The sequence below is a fragment of the Micromys minutus genome (genome assembly GCF_963924665.1).
Source record: "Micromys minutus genome assembly, chromosome: 30".
Lineage (NCBI taxonomy): Eukaryota > Metazoa > Chordata > Mammalia > Rodentia > Muridae > Micromys > Micromys minutus.
Genome location: NC_137965.1, coordinates 32,534,020 through 32,551,887, shown reverse-complemented (window position 1 = coordinate 32,551,887; position 17,868 = coordinate 32,534,020). Strand labels below are relative to the sequence as shown.

At 51.4% G+C, this 17,868-nt stretch overlaps 1 protein-coding gene across 2 annotated transcripts; it reads left to right on the top strand.

Annotated features, from left to right (window-relative positions):
* Positions 1 to 644: 644 nt before the first annotated feature.
* TTYH1 (tweety family member 1) lies at positions 645 to 16,372 on the top strand (the record flags this gene model as incomplete). 2 transcript variants are annotated; one of them, XM_080941658.1, is made up of 13 exons in its annotated part: positions 645 to 770; positions 3,670 to 3,848; positions 5,547 to 5,658; positions 6,357 to 6,577; positions 8,979 to 9,074; positions 10,090 to 10,162; positions 10,445 to 10,520; positions 11,440 to 11,495; positions 11,677 to 11,769; positions 12,098 to 12,190; positions 15,531 to 15,673; positions 16,127 to 16,202; positions 16,334 to 16,372. In XM_080941658.1, 13 exons carry the CDS (start codon positions 645 to 647, stop codon positions 16,370 to 16,372), a joined length of 1,383 nt encoding a protein of 460 aa, XP_080797784.1. The 2 variants fall into 2 exon arrangements, with proteins under 2 accessions (XP_080797784.1, XP_080797785.1); XM_080941659.1 differs by lacking the exon at positions 16,334 to 16,372 and adding an exon at positions 15,801 to 15,846 and having other exon boundaries at positions 16,127 to 16,165.
* Positions 16,373 to 17,868: the final 1,496 nt, after the last annotated feature.

Here is a 17,868-nt window from a genome sequence, read left to right as displayed (position 1 = left end):
TCTATGTAGATAACTAGGGTCCTATTCAAAGTGGACCTTATATGAACAATCCTCACAGCGTGTGTAGGTCTTTCTGGAAGGGTCTGCCTAAACAGAAAGTCTAGAAACTGTGTCCATATACAGGTTACGACAAAATGTGTCACAGGGGAGAAGACTTTTACCTAAGCAGAGGCTGTCTTTACAACAGAAAAGTGAAGTATTTTTCACTGGCGCGCCTAGCTAAATGCTCAAATACTAATGACCTTTACAGCAAGGTGAAGGTTTTACATAAGGATAAAGAGCTTGTGTGCCTCAAAAAGAAATCCCAGTGGCCTACGGACAGGGACAAGGCAGGCTAGTCCATTTTGTTCTCAGCAAGCACAGCCCCTGGATACCCCTGACTTGAGCAAAGACCCTGTACCTGCTCAGGCAGCAGGTGGGAGCCCAGGAGAGGGCGGAGCAACGGGGCCCACCACTCACGCCGCATTGCCTCCGGTGGCCGCCAGAGGCAGCACTGAGGCGCTGCCTCGCCTCCCCCTCCCCAATCTCCACCCCCCGCCCTCCGGGCTCCTGCTCCCGGGAGCCCCGCAAACCCCGCTCCGCCCGCGCCCCGCACAGCACCGAGGCTCCCAGCCCGGTCCGCCCCGCTGCCCCTCCTCGGGGCCATGGGGGCACCCCCGGGCTACCGACCCTCTGCCTGGGTGCATCTCCTCCATCAGCTGCCCCGCGCCGACTTCCAGCTCCGCCCGGTGCCCAGCGGCTTTGCTCCCCGAGACCAAGAGTACCAGCAGGTGGGATGGCAAACCTGGGCCAGGTCCCCTGGGAACAGGAGGCTGGGTCAGAGTTCCGGCGTCTTAGGGAATGGGGACTCGGCCTGCATTTGTGAGTACAAGTCCAAGATTAGAGGTAGAGAGCTCATACCTTGAGGTTCCCCTAGGACGTGCGCTGGGGGTGCAGACCCTTCTCTTCCGAGATAAGGATATCTGGGATCCTAGACTTCCAAGAGTCCTGAATGGGAGGAGATGGGGCCCCAGCATTTGAGTTTCAAAGACTTGCCTAGAAAGCCAGTCTCTAAGGTCATCTAAGGAAAGGTCTGATCTTGAGGTCCCAGGTGAAAAGGACCCCACCCCCACAGGATCTCAACTTGTAAATATGTCCCGGATTTTAAGGGGGGGGGGGCGGCTGAGAGAGGGAAGGCAGGGGAGGCAGCTGAGGTCTGAGACGGATTGGTATCCTCAAATAGAGAATAGAGACCAGGGCTGGGGAAATCAGATGAGGTGAGATGAGGATTCAAGGTGCCTTCAGCCTGTCCCAGGAGGGAAGGGGTTGTTAGGGTACCAGAGAGGATTAGGATAGAGACGTGGTTAGGTTCCAGGCTAAGGAAGACAACAGGCCTGGGTCCCAGGAGGGTAAGGCTGGTGGTGGACCCTCACAGACTCTGGGGTCCCTTGGGAAAGACGCCCAGCTGCAGCTCGTGGGGGGGGGGGGACGGAGGTGCTGTCCCCTGACCCAGTTTAATTCAAGTCCTTGACTTTGAGATTAATGAGGAGGAAAGCTTGGCTGAGCTGGGGGCCTGGTGCGGGGCTGGGAGTTGGCCTTCCCCTCCCCTCAAATCTGAACCTCTGAAGCTGACCAGGGTGGCTTCTGGGAAAGGGGCACAGGGTTGGGAGAGGTTCGAGAGAGGAGTGATGTTCCCAGAAAAGCAGCAAGGGGGCTCGTGTGCTGGTGTGCTTGCTATTTGGGTCACGGCTGGCACAGTCTGAGCCGCTCCTCCCTGCCTACTCCACCCGCCCCCTCTCCCCTCCAAAGAGGACCATCCCCTCGCCCACAGCCACTTACACAATCATAGCCTCCAGCCGGCCGTCTACCCACTCCCAGCCAGAATCACGGGGCCTATGGCTCTGGAGAGTTCCTCAGCCACGAGGGATCTCCCCTGGGCCCCCAGTACCACCACAGTTGCTCGGAACCGTTCACTCAGCCTGATACTTATCAATTAGAGTCACAGCTGACGCACACAGAGTAGCATCCCTGGGACATTATTCTTCATGGAAATGGCCACTGTGAGCACAGAAAGACACACTATGAGCGACTCTGGGATAGGACCTGCAGAAGTGTAATGATTAGTCACATATATACAACACACATATATATACCATCACACACACACATGGGCATTATGCACACCTACCCCACCTCAGACAAGTACAAGCACTCTCTCTCTCCCTCTCTCTCTCTCTCTCCCTCTCTCTCTCTCTCTCTCTCTCTCCCCCCCCTCTCTCTCTCCCTCTCTCTCTCTCTCTCTCCCTCTCTCTCTCTCCCTCTCTCTCCCCCCCCTCTCTCTCCCTCTCTCTCTCTCTCTCCCTCTCTCTCTCCCTCTCTCTCTCCCCCTCTCTCTCTCCCCCCGTCTCTCCCTCCCCCCCTCACACACGCACACACACACACACACACACACACACAGTCTACATAACACAACTCACTGAGTTCAGCTGTGTAGAGAAGACATTAGTGCCCATCAGTGTTCTGTTGTGCATGTAGCATGATCTACACAGCTCCTTGCACTTGCTCTCCGAGTGTCCTCACCTGGAGGAGGGCACACTCACACACAGCCGATGTGGAGGACAGGCAGCCCTGCCATGGTTTAGTCCGTGGGACTGCTCACCACCACTACCCTGCTATGTAACTCTAGAGAAACCGTGTGTAGTCCTGGGCCTTTGGAAAGGCATGAGACACAGGTCTCTTGAAAGACCCTACCATATGCAGTCCACTCCTATATGGTACATGGCCTCATTCTCTAATTCAGGCCGGCTGGAGTTTATGTGTTGGTCTAGCCTGAACTTGTGGTCTCAGCTGCCAGAACGCTGGACTCCAGGCACACACTAGCACACCTGGATCGGAGTCACCCTGCTCTGCAGGGTGTTTCCAGCTACCAACATCCTTTCTGCTTTCCTTTCCTTTCCCCCATCCTTTGGGTCTCACTACACACTCTGATCTGTCTGGTTTATATAGTTCTTTATATGCCCTCTCTTTGTCTCTTCATCTCTGTCTGTCTGTCTGTCTGACTTAATCCTGTTGTTTGTGTGTCTTATCTGTACAGCTCTCTCTTCTTTCCTTGGCTGCCTCTTTCTGTCTGCATCTTTGCTCCTTCAGACTTCCCTATCACCGTTCCTGAGCACCCCCCACACACAGCTGTCACAGCACCCCTGTTTCCATTCCCAGCCCTGGAGTGACAGACTCAGTTGCAGTGGGTGTGTGAGCTCAGCAGGAGGAGGGAGAGACGGTAAAAGGAGGTTACCTCACCTGTTCTCCTAAAGTACAAAAATGGGAGCCTTCCTGCCCCTTATTCCCATGTAATTCAGAGAAAACATCAGCAAGGCCCTGGAATCTGTTTCATTTCAATTACCTGGCTGCAGTGAGAAGGGAACACAGACTCAGAGAAAGGGGAGACCCTTTTGAGGGCATACAGTACTGAGTAGGGCTAGGACCCACAGTTTGGTTTCTGCCTCCAGCAACTTAGCCCCAAGATATGACGTGGCCTCAGCTGTTAGTTAATATGAGAGGAAATAGGTATCTCATCTTTCTCCTCAACCTGAGTACCATCAGAGGCTGGGTGTGGCCCCCATGCGCTGAGGAGGAACTTCTGGTCTGGGATGTGAAAGTGTCCTCTGAGGCTTCTCAACACCTTTTCCTCAGGCCCTGCTGCTGGTGGCAGCCTTGGCTGGGCTGGGTTTGGGCCTGAGCCTCATCTTCATCGCTGTCTACCTCATCCGCTTCTGCTGCTGCAGGCCTCCAGAACCCCCTGGGGCCAAGAGTCCCCCACCCGGAGGAGGCTGCGTGACCTGGGGCTGCATCGCTGCCCTTCTCGTGGGCTGGTAATGGGGCCCCAGGGGGGGGTAGGGGTGGGGACAGAGTTTCCTATACTTGCTGTAAGTCTTCTTAAAGATACCTTGTGGGTACGAGCCCAGAGTTAGGATGCCTGCCAGCCCTGTGAGTGGAGGGATAGAGAGGCCTAAGGAGGATGAAGCAGCCTGCTGGGAGTAGAACTGAGAGTGCTTTTCTCATTGGCCAGCGCTGCTACCTGGGGAGAGAGATACTCTCCATCTGTAACCCATACCCTAGTTACACTGAGAAAGAGTGCACAGTGTGTGGGTCCTGGATGTCCCCTCTGAGTGTTATTACTAAATCACACTCATCAACTCATTAATTCAAGAACTGAGCTGAGTCTGTACCAGGCACTTTGTGATTCCAGAGTTCCAGTTAGGAAAACACCTCACAGGATCACCACCAGGAGCTGGGTCTGAGTCCCTGTGGTGAGAGCCACATCTGAATGAGGGAGCCTCGGGGAGAACTCGACTTTCATGCCGATATGGTTTCAGGGCAAGTGGAAAGTCAGACTCATGGTATAAGCCTCCAGGATTCTCCATAGGAAATCCCCAGAACCTTCACTGAAGCAAGATTGCTGGCTCTGAGTCCAGCCCCTACCAGTCACGGTTAGGGGGACCTCATAGATAGCCAGTGGGAGTCCTTTAGGAATATGGTGTCCCCTGCTGGGGATATGGCCTGGAGTACTCACCCCACTCTGGGCTCTGGGCCACTATTCCTCATTGTAGGAAGAAGAGGGTGTGTGTTTGGGAGTATATGGGGGTTGGGCGCCCTATATCCAAGATTTTTCTCATCAGGCTCTCCAGAATAGGGGTGGATGGGGGATGCTGACAAAGGCCCAGTGGGGGAGAGACACAGCCCCAGCCCCCTCACCGCCTGGGAACAAGAGGAGCTTTGTAGGGTTCTGAACAATGGGGCTGGGGCAGTAGGCTCCCATCCAAGGGATGGGGTGGGGCCTGTGTGGCTTGCCTCCCTCCAATGTGAAGTGCAGACTAAGGGAGGAAAGTGGGTCCCCATATTCAGGCACTACAATGGAAGTCTGTGTTGGCTGGGCAGAGACAGGGGCCCAGCTCTTGGCCTGGCCTCCAGCCCTCCCTCCCACGTTCTCTCACTCAAGTCTCTTCCAGCTGGCCAGATGCCTAGATCCCTGGGCATCATAGGGGAAGGCTTAGTGCTCTGGGAACAATGTCTTTTACAAAAGAATAGCGTCTAGGGCATTGAGGAGAAATGAGCAAGGAACACCTGGGCTGAGGAGACAGCTGTTGGCCTAATGATTCCTAAGACAGGGCTGTAAATGCTGAACGTCTTTGCAAGGGATGTGGGAGTTGGCTGTGAGCTGATCATATTTAGGAACTGATCACCTTTACTCCAGGGCTAGCTGGCAAAAACTAGGGCTCCACTCTGGGAAGGTGTGAGTTAAATCTGGGAGCTCCTTCTTTTCCATCACTCCACCCACCATTAGCATCACAACAGCGTCTCTCCAGCAGGGGAAGGGAGGTCTGCAGGTTACCTTGGCAACTGGTGGAGGCCAACCCTGAGCTGTTCTTTTTCCCACGGAGGATGAACCAATAGGGTGTATAGAGATCGGATAGGCAAATGAAGAAGCAGGGAGGACAGGAAGTGCGTGGAGGCATGGTGCCACCCTCCTGGGTCTAAGACTGGTTGGTATTTCTTCCTTTTTCCTTCAGTGCAGGCATTGGCATTGGTTTCTATGGTAACAGCGAGACCAGCGATGGGGTATCCCAGCTCAGCTCAGCTCTGCTGCACGCCAACCACACACTCAGCACCATTGACGACTTGGTGAGGGATCCTGCTGACCAGACTGCAGACTCATGCCCCAGTTGGTCTTCACATGGGGATGTGGTCCCCCACTGCAGGACAAAAGCAGCCAAATCAAAGCACATTTCAGACCAAAAACTTAATCCCCAGATGCAGAGCTGCAAACTCAGACCTGCAGTTATATGTCCTGCCCCAACCCTGCAAACTGGAGCTGGATCTAGAAGATTCAGAGTGAGCCTGAAGACTCACATCCAGCCCCAGGCCTGCACTTCAATTTAGAGTCCAAGCACTAAGGAAGCCAGCCCCTGCCTCAGGCTAGATCCAAAGCCACAGACCCTATCTTTGGCCCAAATTCAAGTTCAGGGACTCCCTTAAGTTCAGTACCTACTAATCAGATTTCAGTCCCCAATCTCAAAAAGGCAGATGCAGGCTTCAGACCTAAGATTCCCCCAAACCTAATTTCAGTTGACCTAATTTCAATGCTGGGGTTAGAGTCTTTACCTTGGACTCAAGCACCCTACCCAAATAGAGTTCCTGACAAGTCTTGGGATCCTCACCTTGACTCACCTTCTCCTCAGTCTCCAGACCTCAGGCACCTGACACTTCTCAATCCTGCTCCTCTGCCCCCAACCCCCCTTCCTGCACCCCCCCCCCCACCTTATTCCTTCATCCACAACCCTAGGCTTTGGGAAACTATGATGACTATGTCATTCCCCCAGGTGCTGGAAACGGTAGAGAGGCTGGGCGAGGCTGTGAAGACAGAGCTGACCACCCTGGAGGAAGTGCTGTCCGAACGTGTGGAGCTAGTGGCTGCCACCCGGGGAGCCCGAAGGCAGGCTGAGGCTGCAGCTCAGTACCTGCAAGGCCTGGCCTTCTGGCAAGGAGTGTCCCTGAGCCCAGTCCAGGTGGCTGAAGATGTGACTTTTGTGGAGGAGTACAGGTAGGAAAAGGATTTTCCTGTTTAAACTCCATCCTGGGGAATGTGGAATAATGTCTGAAGACTGATGGAAAGAGAAGCTACTGGCTCCTGGTGGAGGAGACAGGATGCTGGTCATCATCCTGTAAGCAGCCCCAGCCCCACTGTGGAGAATTAGCCAGTTGTGAATGTAAAACAAGGCTGATATACTCAGCTGTGACAACACGTGCCAAGTGACTGAGGGCCCACCCTCATAGTTACATACCATAAATGGCCGACCACCTCTCTCATCCATTCACTCACTCAGCCATTCCATGAACGATCCATTCAGCAGGTACATCACCATTCCACACAGTTGCTCCTGAACTAGCCCTAGTAGCAATCCTACATCCTAGATTATTCCCGAGGCAACTGTGTTCATCATGCAAGTGCTTAATTTAACATCTGGTGGCTGGGGACATCAGCTTCAGGAGGCCACTCTGAATTTGTAGGTCCTTAAACCTTGTCTTCCCATCCCTGGCTCTCGTTTCCCCACCTTAAAGTGAGTTCTGCTGTGCATGGCGCAGAAATGGATTGTGGGGAATTAGTTAACGTTGAGTGTCTGAAACAAAGCGCACACAGTGAGACAGGAGATAGTGCCAGTAAAACACAGATAAACCAAGCAGTGGGGATAGCACAGGGAATCCACAAAGGAGGGCTCTTCTCAGCTAGGAGAACAACTTAAAACAGGCCTGTAATTTTAACTGCTCCGGAGACTCAGTCAAAGTATTGAAAACTCAAGGCCCATTTGGGCTACAGAGTTCAAGGCCAGTATGAATAATATTGTCTCTAAATAAAAAGTAAAAAGGCTGAGGATGTGATAATAGAAGAATATTTGCCAAGAATCTGCTAATAAGGGATTGAGAGTATGATTTAGTGGTAAGACATTTGCCTAGAATCCCCCAGTGAAGGGTTGGGGGTGTGGCTCAGTTGTAGAGCCCCTGCCTAGAATCCCCCAGTGGGGGTTGGGGGTATGGCTTACTTACCTAGAATCCACTACAGAAGAGCTGGGAATTTGACTCAGGCACAGAGTTGCCCACCTAGCCTGTCTGAGGCTCTTTGTTCATAGTATCATCAAAAGAGGTGAGGGAGGGCTGGCTGGAGAGATGGTTCAGTGGTTAAGAGCACTTACTGTGCTTTGCTTGTAGAGAACCTAGGTTTAGTTCCCAGCACTCATAGGGTGGCTCACAACTATCTGTAACTCCAGTTCCATGAGATCCAAGATTTTCTTCTCACCTCTGCAGACACCAGGCATACATGTAGTAAAACACTTGTACATATAAAATAAAAATATTTAAAAAAACAAACACATTTTCTGTAAGGTGGATAATGAGTGCTTTGGAGCAAATTAAATAGTAAAGGCTTGTCTGGAGACAGGCAGGCAGTATGTGTCAGCGCGTCTAGAAGGGACACACTAAAGGGTAGTATTTGAGGGCACAGAACAAGCTGTGCAGCCTCTGAGTCAGTCATCAATCTCAGCAGCCAATGTAACCAGGCTTCACCTATTCACAGGTATTTCATTCCTGCTTGCTTTGAGCTGATAGCCCTGACTCTCCTCTTCCCAAGCAGGAGGCCATGCTTCTTGGTCCAAGCACAGTGGGGAATGAAACAATCCCGGCTGAGGATACATGGTGGGGCATCAAGTCAGTGGGAGGCAGGCAGATTTTGTGTGATGGTTACTAGGATGCTAGGAACTTAGGGAGGTAGTGGCGGCTGTGAGCATGATCATAGGAAGATGCTCTGTAAAAGTGTCTGACATTAAACAGGTCCTCAACGGTCACGAAGGTGAGTCTGGTGGTGTGGTCAGGGACAAAAACTCAGGGTGCAAACCACAGTTCCATGGGAAATGCTGAGGATGACACTATTACTGAGCATTTGCAGTGTGCCAAGCGCTGAGCTGGGGCCTGCCACGCGTCCTCCACTGCAGTATGTTAGTTACTTAACTAAGTATTATGTAGCATCCAAAGCCCCCTGGATAGTGATTTGTCCAACTTTAACTGCACCCACAAGCCCATTCATTCACCTGGCAACAGATTTTGAGGTTCATCCTATTATGCCCCTTCATGGTAGGGAAACTGAGACAAGCAGGTTACATGGCTAATTGGGTAGTTGAGACCTTTGCACCATACGTCTGAAATATTGTGAGGTCGCAGATGACTGACACCCAACAGAGCTGGGTTGGGAATCCTATTCAGAGGCTGACTGCGCCCACAACCACAGAACTTGTATGTGGATTGGTCAGCGTAGGCACCAGGTGCTTCAATTTTACAGCTAAGCTGTGTATTTCACTAGGTGGCAGGGAGGTTTCAGGACCAGATTGGGTTGGGGTGAATCTGGTGTGCCAATAGCCTCCTGGGGCTCACTGTCTTGGTCCTTCTTCCTACAGGTGGCTGGCCTATGTCCTCCTGCTGCTCTTGGTGCTTCTGGTTTGTCTCTTCACCCTCCTGGGCCTGGCTAAGCAGAGCAAGTGGCTGGTGGTTGTGTGAGTGGAGTGAATTGCACAGGGGAGGGAAACAGGCCGGTTTCCAGCAAGCAACATGCTAAAGTCAGGAGAAAGACAAAGATTGCATTTGCCATAAAGGGGGCGGGGGGACTGATCTCTGACACGCCACACATGATATTATTTCTTTTGGTCACTGCAACAAACCCATGGAGGAAGGGCCACCAGGTCCCCTGTATGGCAGGTGAGGGACCTGAGGTTGTTTGCAGGCACATAGGACCTATGCTCTTACCGCACAGGTCTCTGTGTGCCAGACGCAGCCCTTAGGACTTTGTGGAACTCTCACACCAAGCCTTGCAGGGCGGTAGGCACTGTTCTCTGTGGAAGGTGGTGGACCACACAGCCAGTCCTGTGATAGGGCTTGAATTCAGCCTGCTCATCACTGGAAGGACTCATGTACCTTCTGCTTTGGTGACCACTTTGGATTCCCTTTGACAAAGATGTCTAGCTGCTGTATCACAGCCTGGAGACTGAGAAAAACACACTGTGCTGAGCGAGGACATGAACTGGTCTTTCAGGTTACAACAGCTGTGAACCTCTCCTACCACCCTGTGACCCAGAATTATTCCACCTGTCACAGCCCTGGATTTCAGAAATTAACTCTGGAGCAATCCCCACACTTTACAGCTTGGACATGGAGAGTGGAGAAGACTAGCTAAATAAAATGGGCTGTGGATGGGCCTGGAAGCTGCCTCAGAACCTACTAGACCCTGTGCAGTTAAATTCCACGAAACTCAGCCCAAGGGTGGACAGCTGCTTCCTAGGGTCCAGGAAGAGCTGGGATAGTGGCTACTGACCTGGCAGCCAAGACCTTCCCTTTTCCTTTTCCAACTGAACAGATGTTGTATTTGACGTCAGTCACGGGTCTCACCCCACCCTTTACTCCTGCCTCTGACTCTAATCCTTTAGGCTGCAGAGATTGGTGGGTACTGGGGCGGGCTGTGATTGGATATAGAAAGAGGCAATGCTAATTGAATTCAACCACCTCCCCCTCTAGGATGACCGCCATGAGTCTCCTGGTGCTTGTCCTGAGCTGGGGTTCTATGGGCTTAGAGGCTGCCACAGCTGTGGTGAGTATGGGGCTCTGGATTTAGGGGTTCTGATCCTGGGGTGGTTGTGACCTGATTAATGCCATAAATCCTAAGGTGTAGGGGATCGTGGTCACGGTTCTGAGGTCTCAGCCTTACTTGCTAGATCCTGAGAGAACAGAAGCTGGTGCCTAGACTCCTCAGTCTGAGCAAAGCTGAAGTCTGGACCTCTGGGTCTCGGGGGAGGAGGGTTGGGTCTGGTCCTCTGAGTTCTGTGGGCATATGAAATTGGACATTCTGATCTCTTCCTGCTTCCTTCATCAGGGCCTCAGTGACTTCTGCTCCAACCCAGACACCTATGTGCTGAACCTGACCCAGGAGGAGACTGGGCTGAGCTCAGGTGATTCCCATAAATCCCTGCCGTCTTCAGCTCTCCCTCCTATTTCTCAGGGCCCAGTCCACTGTAAGGGAGAGAGCAGCAGCAACTACCAATCCTGGCAGGATGGAGAAAGGGTGGGATCAAATGCCTGTGGGTATGACTAGAGAAGGGGAAGTGGGCCCTGGGCCTCAGTGATAGGACGGTGGACTGTGGGGCAACAGGCAGCATAATTAGGTCGGTTGAATATGCTTCCAGATATGGCTGAAGCAGAAGGGATGAGCTTATGGGGTGTGATATTGCTCACCCACGATTCCAGCAATTAGGAGGTTGCATTGTGAGTTCAAGGGCAGCCTGGCTTATCTAGACCTAGTCACACCTTGTTCTGAAACAAAAACGAAAAATAGATCTGAGGATGTCCCTCCATTGGTAAGGTGCTTGTCAAAGCTGTAAGTTTGATCCCCAGCAACACATAAAGCTTGCCTTGTGCCCAGCACCTAGGAAGTAGAGGAAGAAAGATCAGAAGCATCGAGGGTCATCTGTAGCTACAAAGAGAGTTCAAAGCAAACCTGGGCTACATGGACTGTCTCAAAACAACATGAGCAAACTGACTGAACCAGGAGAGGAGGAGGGGTGGAAAAGAAAAGGGAGTGCGTAAGGGAAGAAAGGAGGGGAAAGCAAAGGGGAGGGAGGGAAAGAGGAGGGGAGAAAGAAGAAGGGGAAAGGGAGGGATGGAGGAGAGGAAGAAAGGGGAGAGAGAAGGGAAGGAGGGGAAGAGAGGGAGGAAAAGGAAAGAATGGGCAAGTGGTTAGCAGGTCTCTGAGGCTCCAAGAAAGTTCCAAACTGGGTGTGGAATGTCCCCTGGGCTTTGGCCCTCCAGATTTGGCCAGGAAGAGCCTGGGCCCAGGCTTATAGCCTGCTCCTTTCTCTCCCTCCACTTCAGACATCCTCAACTATTACTTCCTGTGCAGCCAGGCGGTCTCCAATCCCTTCCAACAGGTTAGGACTGGGGGCAAAGACATGGGTGTTGAGCAATGGCTCGTGCAGCCTCAGGGGCATGTGTTGGGATGATAGCAGCTTCCATGGGAGGTGGAGGGTGCTGAGGCCCAGAGTTGTGTAGTCTAGTGGACATGCATGGTGGACACCTTGACCTGAGTTATCCTTTCCTTTCTCTCTGCAGAGGCTGACTCTGTCCCAGCGTGCTCTAGCCAGCATCCACTCTCAACTGCAGGGCCTGGAGCGGGAAGCGATCCCTCAGTTTCCTGCTGCACAGGTTAGCTCAATGGATTGCACCACCTGGAGAGGAGAAGACTGGGTCAGATAGACTTGTGGAGTTGCCCTTCTCCAAGTAGGCGGGACTTCATGTTGTGTGCAAACCTATGGAAAGAGGGGAGGTAATAGAGCTGAGCTGGTCTCTGGGACACAGCATACAAGAAGGGGTTGCAGCAAGAAAAATTCACAAAAATGGAGGTGAGAGGCTGAACCTATATAAAGAGGAAGAGGCTGGTCCCTTTGGGAGGTAGGGTCCTTGGGTTGAGAACTGGGCTTTCTTTGCTGGGTAGCATAAAGAGGGTAATCGTGTCTCCTCCCTCCCACTGCAGAAGCCCTTGTTATCCTTGGAGGAGACGCTGAATGTGACAGAAAGAAGCTTCCACCAGTTGGTGGCGCTGCTACACTGCCGCAGTCTGCACAAGGTATGCTCTGGGTGCTAGCTAATCTCTCCCCTTAGCTTTCTCCCCTCCCTCCCTCCCTCTGGCTCCTTCCCCTCCTCTCCTCCTCCTCTTTCTTACTCTCTTTCCCCCTCCCTCACTCCCACCCCCACCCCGCGTTGCTCTGAGTTCTTCATCTTCCACCCTCTCCCCTCCTCCTTGACCGCTGTTCAGCCTCTGAAGCCCTGGAGTGGGAGCCCAGGCCCTGGCTTCCTGGATTGAACACCAGGCCAGATATCTCTTGATGTGAAAGGGGAAAGAAAAGGCAGCGGCAGAGACCGGGCAGCCTGTGAGCCTACCATGGTCTCAGGAGCAAGGCAGCATCTCTGACTGTTGTGAAGGAACTGCGGAGTGCTGTAACATCAGGACTCACCTGATTACTTTCCGTGGTTACAGTCTCCCATGGTTCTGTCTGTGAACACAGGCTCTGCCATGATCCTGGCTCTACAAGATTCACTGGTCACTGATCCTTCCATAACAAGATCAGTTTTTCTTCCATAATTCTGGGGGATTATACTCAGATTCCCCTGTCTATTATATTTATACCATTGATATATACCAGTGGGGTGGGGAGGGGGAGACCTCATGTAGCCCAGGCTTGTTTCAAATGAGCTGCATAGCAGAGGATAACTCTCAGTTATGATCTCTTTTTGCCCATACCTCCCTCCTGGGTGCTGAAATTACAGGTATGTGGCAATTTATGAGGTGCTGAAGATGGAACCAAATGCTTCCTGCATCTCAGACAAGCATTCTACTAACCGAGTGCTACATTTCCGGCACCCAGACTCTATAAAAAGTGCATTTAATCTTGAGCTAGAGTTGCATTAAGTGGCCCAGGTAGGCCTTGGACTCTTTATCAGATGAGGGTCTCAGCCTCCCTATTAGCTGGAATGACAACCATTTCCAGACCCAGCAGAAAATATTACATTGTTTTGCAAACCCAGAGGCAGGGAGAAGGTAGCTGAGTGGTTTGCCCAGAAGGTGAGGACCTCATGGAAAGGCACTGAGCTGCTTCTGAAACAGTTTTACTCATCTACCACCAAGGGCTCACTGTAGCTCATATCTGAAGGACACAGGCTTCTTCACTACCTTCTGGGCAGCTGGTCTGCCTTAGAATTAGGGTACAGACTCAGCAAACAGACTTCCCCACAACAGGATCCAAGCAACACCTAGGAGATCCTTGTCCCAAACCACTATTTGCTAGGTATCCAAAGTCTGAAATTAATGAGGCATCCTACCCCAGATGGATCAGTGTATAACACAGTACCAAGGAGGAAACCAAGGAGCAGGGAATGGGGGGTCCTTTTCTATTGTACCCCCTGTCCTGCTTTATGACATACAGATGCTGGTCTCCAATTCTGTTTCCAAAGAGTCTGCACCCAACATTGATAAACCACATGACCTTGGGCATTGTTCCCATGTAGGCCTTACTTTCCTCACATGTTAAACTTAGGGACAGGAAAAACAACAACAAAATTAGGGACAGAACAGAGGATGTTGCTCCATCAATTAAATACTTGACGCACAATCATGAGGGCCTGAGTTCAGTCCCCAAGAAACCATGTAAAAAGCAGAGGATGGTGCTGGTCTACAATCCTAGCACTGAGGAGACAAGGGACAGGTGGCTATCTGGGGTCTGCTGGCCTGCCAGCCTATCCCAGTTAGTGAGTACCAAGTCCCAGCGAGAAATCCTGTTTTAAAACCAAACAAAATCTTGCTGGCTGTGGTGGTATGTAGCTTTAAGCACTTGGCAGGCAGCAGCAGACATATGTCCAAGTTTGAGGCTAGCCTTTTCTGTAGAGCAAATTCTATGCCAATCAGTGCTACAAAGAGAAACTCTTGTAACAAAACAAAACAGAACTGTGTTTGACCTTTGACTTTCCCCTACAGGACATGAAAGGCATAAAAACACCTCTTCCTCAAAAGCATACAAACATACACACAGATAAAATGGGGACAAGAGACCCTAGGCTAAGGAAGGATGAGCTGGGTATGGTAGGGTCTCATCACAGCCCTTCCAGAGGCTTGTGCAGAAGCAGGTAGATCTCTGTGACTTTGAGGCCAGCCTGTCATCTAAGGATGCAGTCTGTCTAAAACGAAGGTGAGGGGAGGTGTCCCTGGAACCTAAGGGACTTGGCAATCACCTACTCTGGGCTTTAGCTTCTCCCCACCACGGCCCAAAGCAGCATCACATGGGGTTGCAAGGATGTGAGGGCACAGTATGTGGGCCTGATGCAAACATAACCAGTTATTGTCCTGGTGGGCTTTTCACTCCTCCTGACTTAATAGTAGGAACTCCTTCATTTATCCCATTGCTTGAACCAGGAAGTCAGGACTGAGGCTAGGGACCTTCTAGCTCCCCATCTTCACTCCCCACTGCATCTGCTGCTCATAGAGACAACACTGCATCAGGCCGTCCTCACCTCGTGCATGCCCATCTTGCTCATTCCATCAGTCCAGAACAGCTGGTGATCCTTTCAAACACAATCGGATCAGAGTCTTCATCTAAAAACCTCTCATGAGTGCCCCTCCCATGGATTAAAGCCAGCGCTCGTGGCACTGACCTAGTAGTGGCCTGTGTACACAGCATCAGCCTTGGTGTTTCTACCACGTGTCTCTGACAAGCCCTGACCATCTATCTGCCTGTCTCCTACTGTCCTTCTAGCATGGCTTCTCTGCTGGGCAATGTCTTCCTGTCCTATCAGTTTACTCACCTCCAAAGTGACTGAAGGTTGGCAGTGCTGATCCTTGAAGGATGTTGGCATTTAGGTTACAGAGGCTCTACTGGCCTCCATGATGGTGGTCACAGTAGCTGGTCCTTTCTGCACGTCTACCATATGGGTGTCCAAACCTAAGTGCTATGTAAGCCAGCAATCTGTGGGACCCAGGGGTCATCTAATGATGTGTGGGGATGTGACTGTCACAAGTGCAGGAACAGATGCTGCTGGCATCCTCATCTGTCAATAGCACGTGGGTAGAGCAAGGATAGGCAGGGTTGCTGCTGGTGGGAATGACAGTGTAGAGGCTTGCCCACCCAAGATACTGGGAGAGCAGTTCTCTAGGTGCTGAGTGGGAATGCTAGGCCACTTTGCATGTGGGAGGGGGGAACTGATTAAAATGGGAGTGGGTTGTAGGGCTGCAGCTCAGCAAAGGCACAAGCTGAATATCTAGATGAATTTCCATGTTCAGACAGCTCTCTGACAAAGGACTACACTTGGGCAGAGAGTCTGGGTGACAGTGAGGTAAACGGGCGGTTGGACCTGTGTATGAACTGCACGTGTTCACACATACGTGTACACACGTGTGCCTCCTCACCCTGTCTCAGGACTATGGCTCAGCACTCCGAGGCCTATGCGAAGACGCCCTGGAGGGCCTGCTGTTCCTGATGCTCTTTTCTCTCCTGTCTGCGGGGGCCCTGGCCACCACTCTTTGCAGCCTGCCCCGTGCCTGGGTTCTCTTCCCACCCAGGTCAGCAGGGGAGAAAGGGCACCCAGGGAGGGGACAGGAGGCAGTGCCCAGGGCCACGGGTGGGGATGAGGCAGCCTCCTGATTGGTTTCTATCTGCTTCTCTGCCACTCCCCACATCACCCTTCAGTGATGACTATGATGACACAGATGATGACGACCCTTTCAACCCTCAGGTACAGACCCTGGTCTGAAGGGAAAAGGACTGGGGCCAGGGGTCCTGGGTCTAAGGGATGGGAAATGAGTGTTGTATTCCTAGGTCTGAGAAGAGGAAAAATGAAACCAGACCTCTGGGTCTGAGGGAGGGACAGGACCTGAGATCCTGTGGGAAGAGGGATGAGTCTTGGACATGAGGGAGGTAGTCTGAGGTCTGGGATCCTGGGCCTGAGGGAAGAAGGGCGGGCCCCACAGTACACAACAGATTCTGTGTGTCTTTTCCACCCATTATCCTGCCAGGAATCCAAGCGCTTTGTTCAGTGGCAGTCTTCCATCTGAGCTGCCCTTCCACTCTGGAGCCTGCCTCCCTTCTCTGGTAAGCTTCAATACTTTCATGTGCAGTTGGGCCTTGGCTCTCCTTATAGTGGGAATAGCTCTCTTAGCTGGGTGGGTGTCCATGGGAGTGTCTCCTGCCAATGTTAGCTCTTCATCTCTCCCTCTCTCTAGCCCCTTTCCTGGCTGCTGGAGAAGGCCCCACTAACCTGACTGACTGGGTTCTGAGCACTAACACTGCTGGCTATGGACACCTCTCACAGAATGGCATCCTGCTTTGCCCTAACATTCCCACATCCCTATGTCTCCTTAGCACAGGGGGCTGCTAAGGTGGTACAACAGGGACCAGGGCTGGCTGGGAAGGGGCTGACCCACCTCTGGAGGGACAAAGCTGGGAGGCAGGTGCAGGCATGTCCATGTCCTGCCGTATCCTAGCGATCTCATCTTATGACACTAACTTGGAAGAAGGCTGATTTGAAATAAAAGGGAAGACTTTATTTTACAAGTAGCTAGGTCCTTCTTATCACCCTTGTCCCCACTCCTGGGAGAAGGAAATCCTGACTGGGCCAGGGAGACTTCTCTGGTCCAGGCTCAGCACTGCTTTACTTCTCAATGTCACATGTGAATCCTGACAAGGGGGAAGAAGCAGATTCCAGAAGAGAAGAAGCCTAGCACTAAATTTAAACATTCGTTCATCCACAGGAACAAAGTCAACCTTCCAGTTACGTGGAATGTCCAAAGCCGGATGGGTTTAGGAACTTGCTTCCTAGAAGCTCACACCCAGAACAAGACGTCAGAAAACCAACGCTTGTATCAGGATAGGGACAGAAGGCTTCAGAGGGAAAGTAGAATATTTGCTCTCAGTGCCACCGGCGTGATGGAAAGGGGGAGGGTTTAAGGGAAGATATTCTAATCCAGACAAGAAAAGATGAGGTAGTCATCAAGCTATCAAGTAAAAACAAACATGGCAGAGTCAAAAGGGAAATTTATTGTCAAAAAGAAAATTAGCATACATGGCAAAGAAAAGCCATTGTTAATAGATAAGCATAATTCAAAAAGCTTCTATTATCTAACAAAAAAAAGCAACTCAATTTAATAAGTAACTGAGATGAACATCCAAGGAAACAAAAAACCCAAGACAAATGGATAAAGCTGTTTTTTTTTTTTTTTTTTTGAGACAGGGTTTCTTTGTGTAACAGCACTGGCTGTCCTGGAACTCTTTGTAGACAAGGCTGACTTTGAACTCACAGAGAACAGCCAGTCTCTGCCTCCCTAGTGCTGAGATTAAAGGCACGTATCACCCACCCTGCAAAGTTGTTCAAATTCTAATGGCTAGCAAACACTATCTGCTCCTTTCCACTTTCTAGTACCTACTTGCTGTGGACTTTTAAGTGGGTGCTGGCTGGTGCTGGTCTGGAGGACCAGGGGAGAGATTCTTTCAAAATGCTGTTCAGAGGCTGTGAATCTCCAGCTATGTGAAAATAATTATAATAATAGTGAAAACCTGCTCACATGTGAGAGGATAAAAACCACATCTCTCAACCTGGCAATCCTTAAGGAGGATTACCTTAAGGCACAAGCTTCCAGAAAAAGATGAACAGGCAACCTTGGCTCAGTTACACCCTGGAGACAAAAGTCCACAACAGGAAGAGCAGTAATCTACATAGAACTCTCAGAGAGAGCAGCAGCTCTGTAGAGGAAGGTGGTAT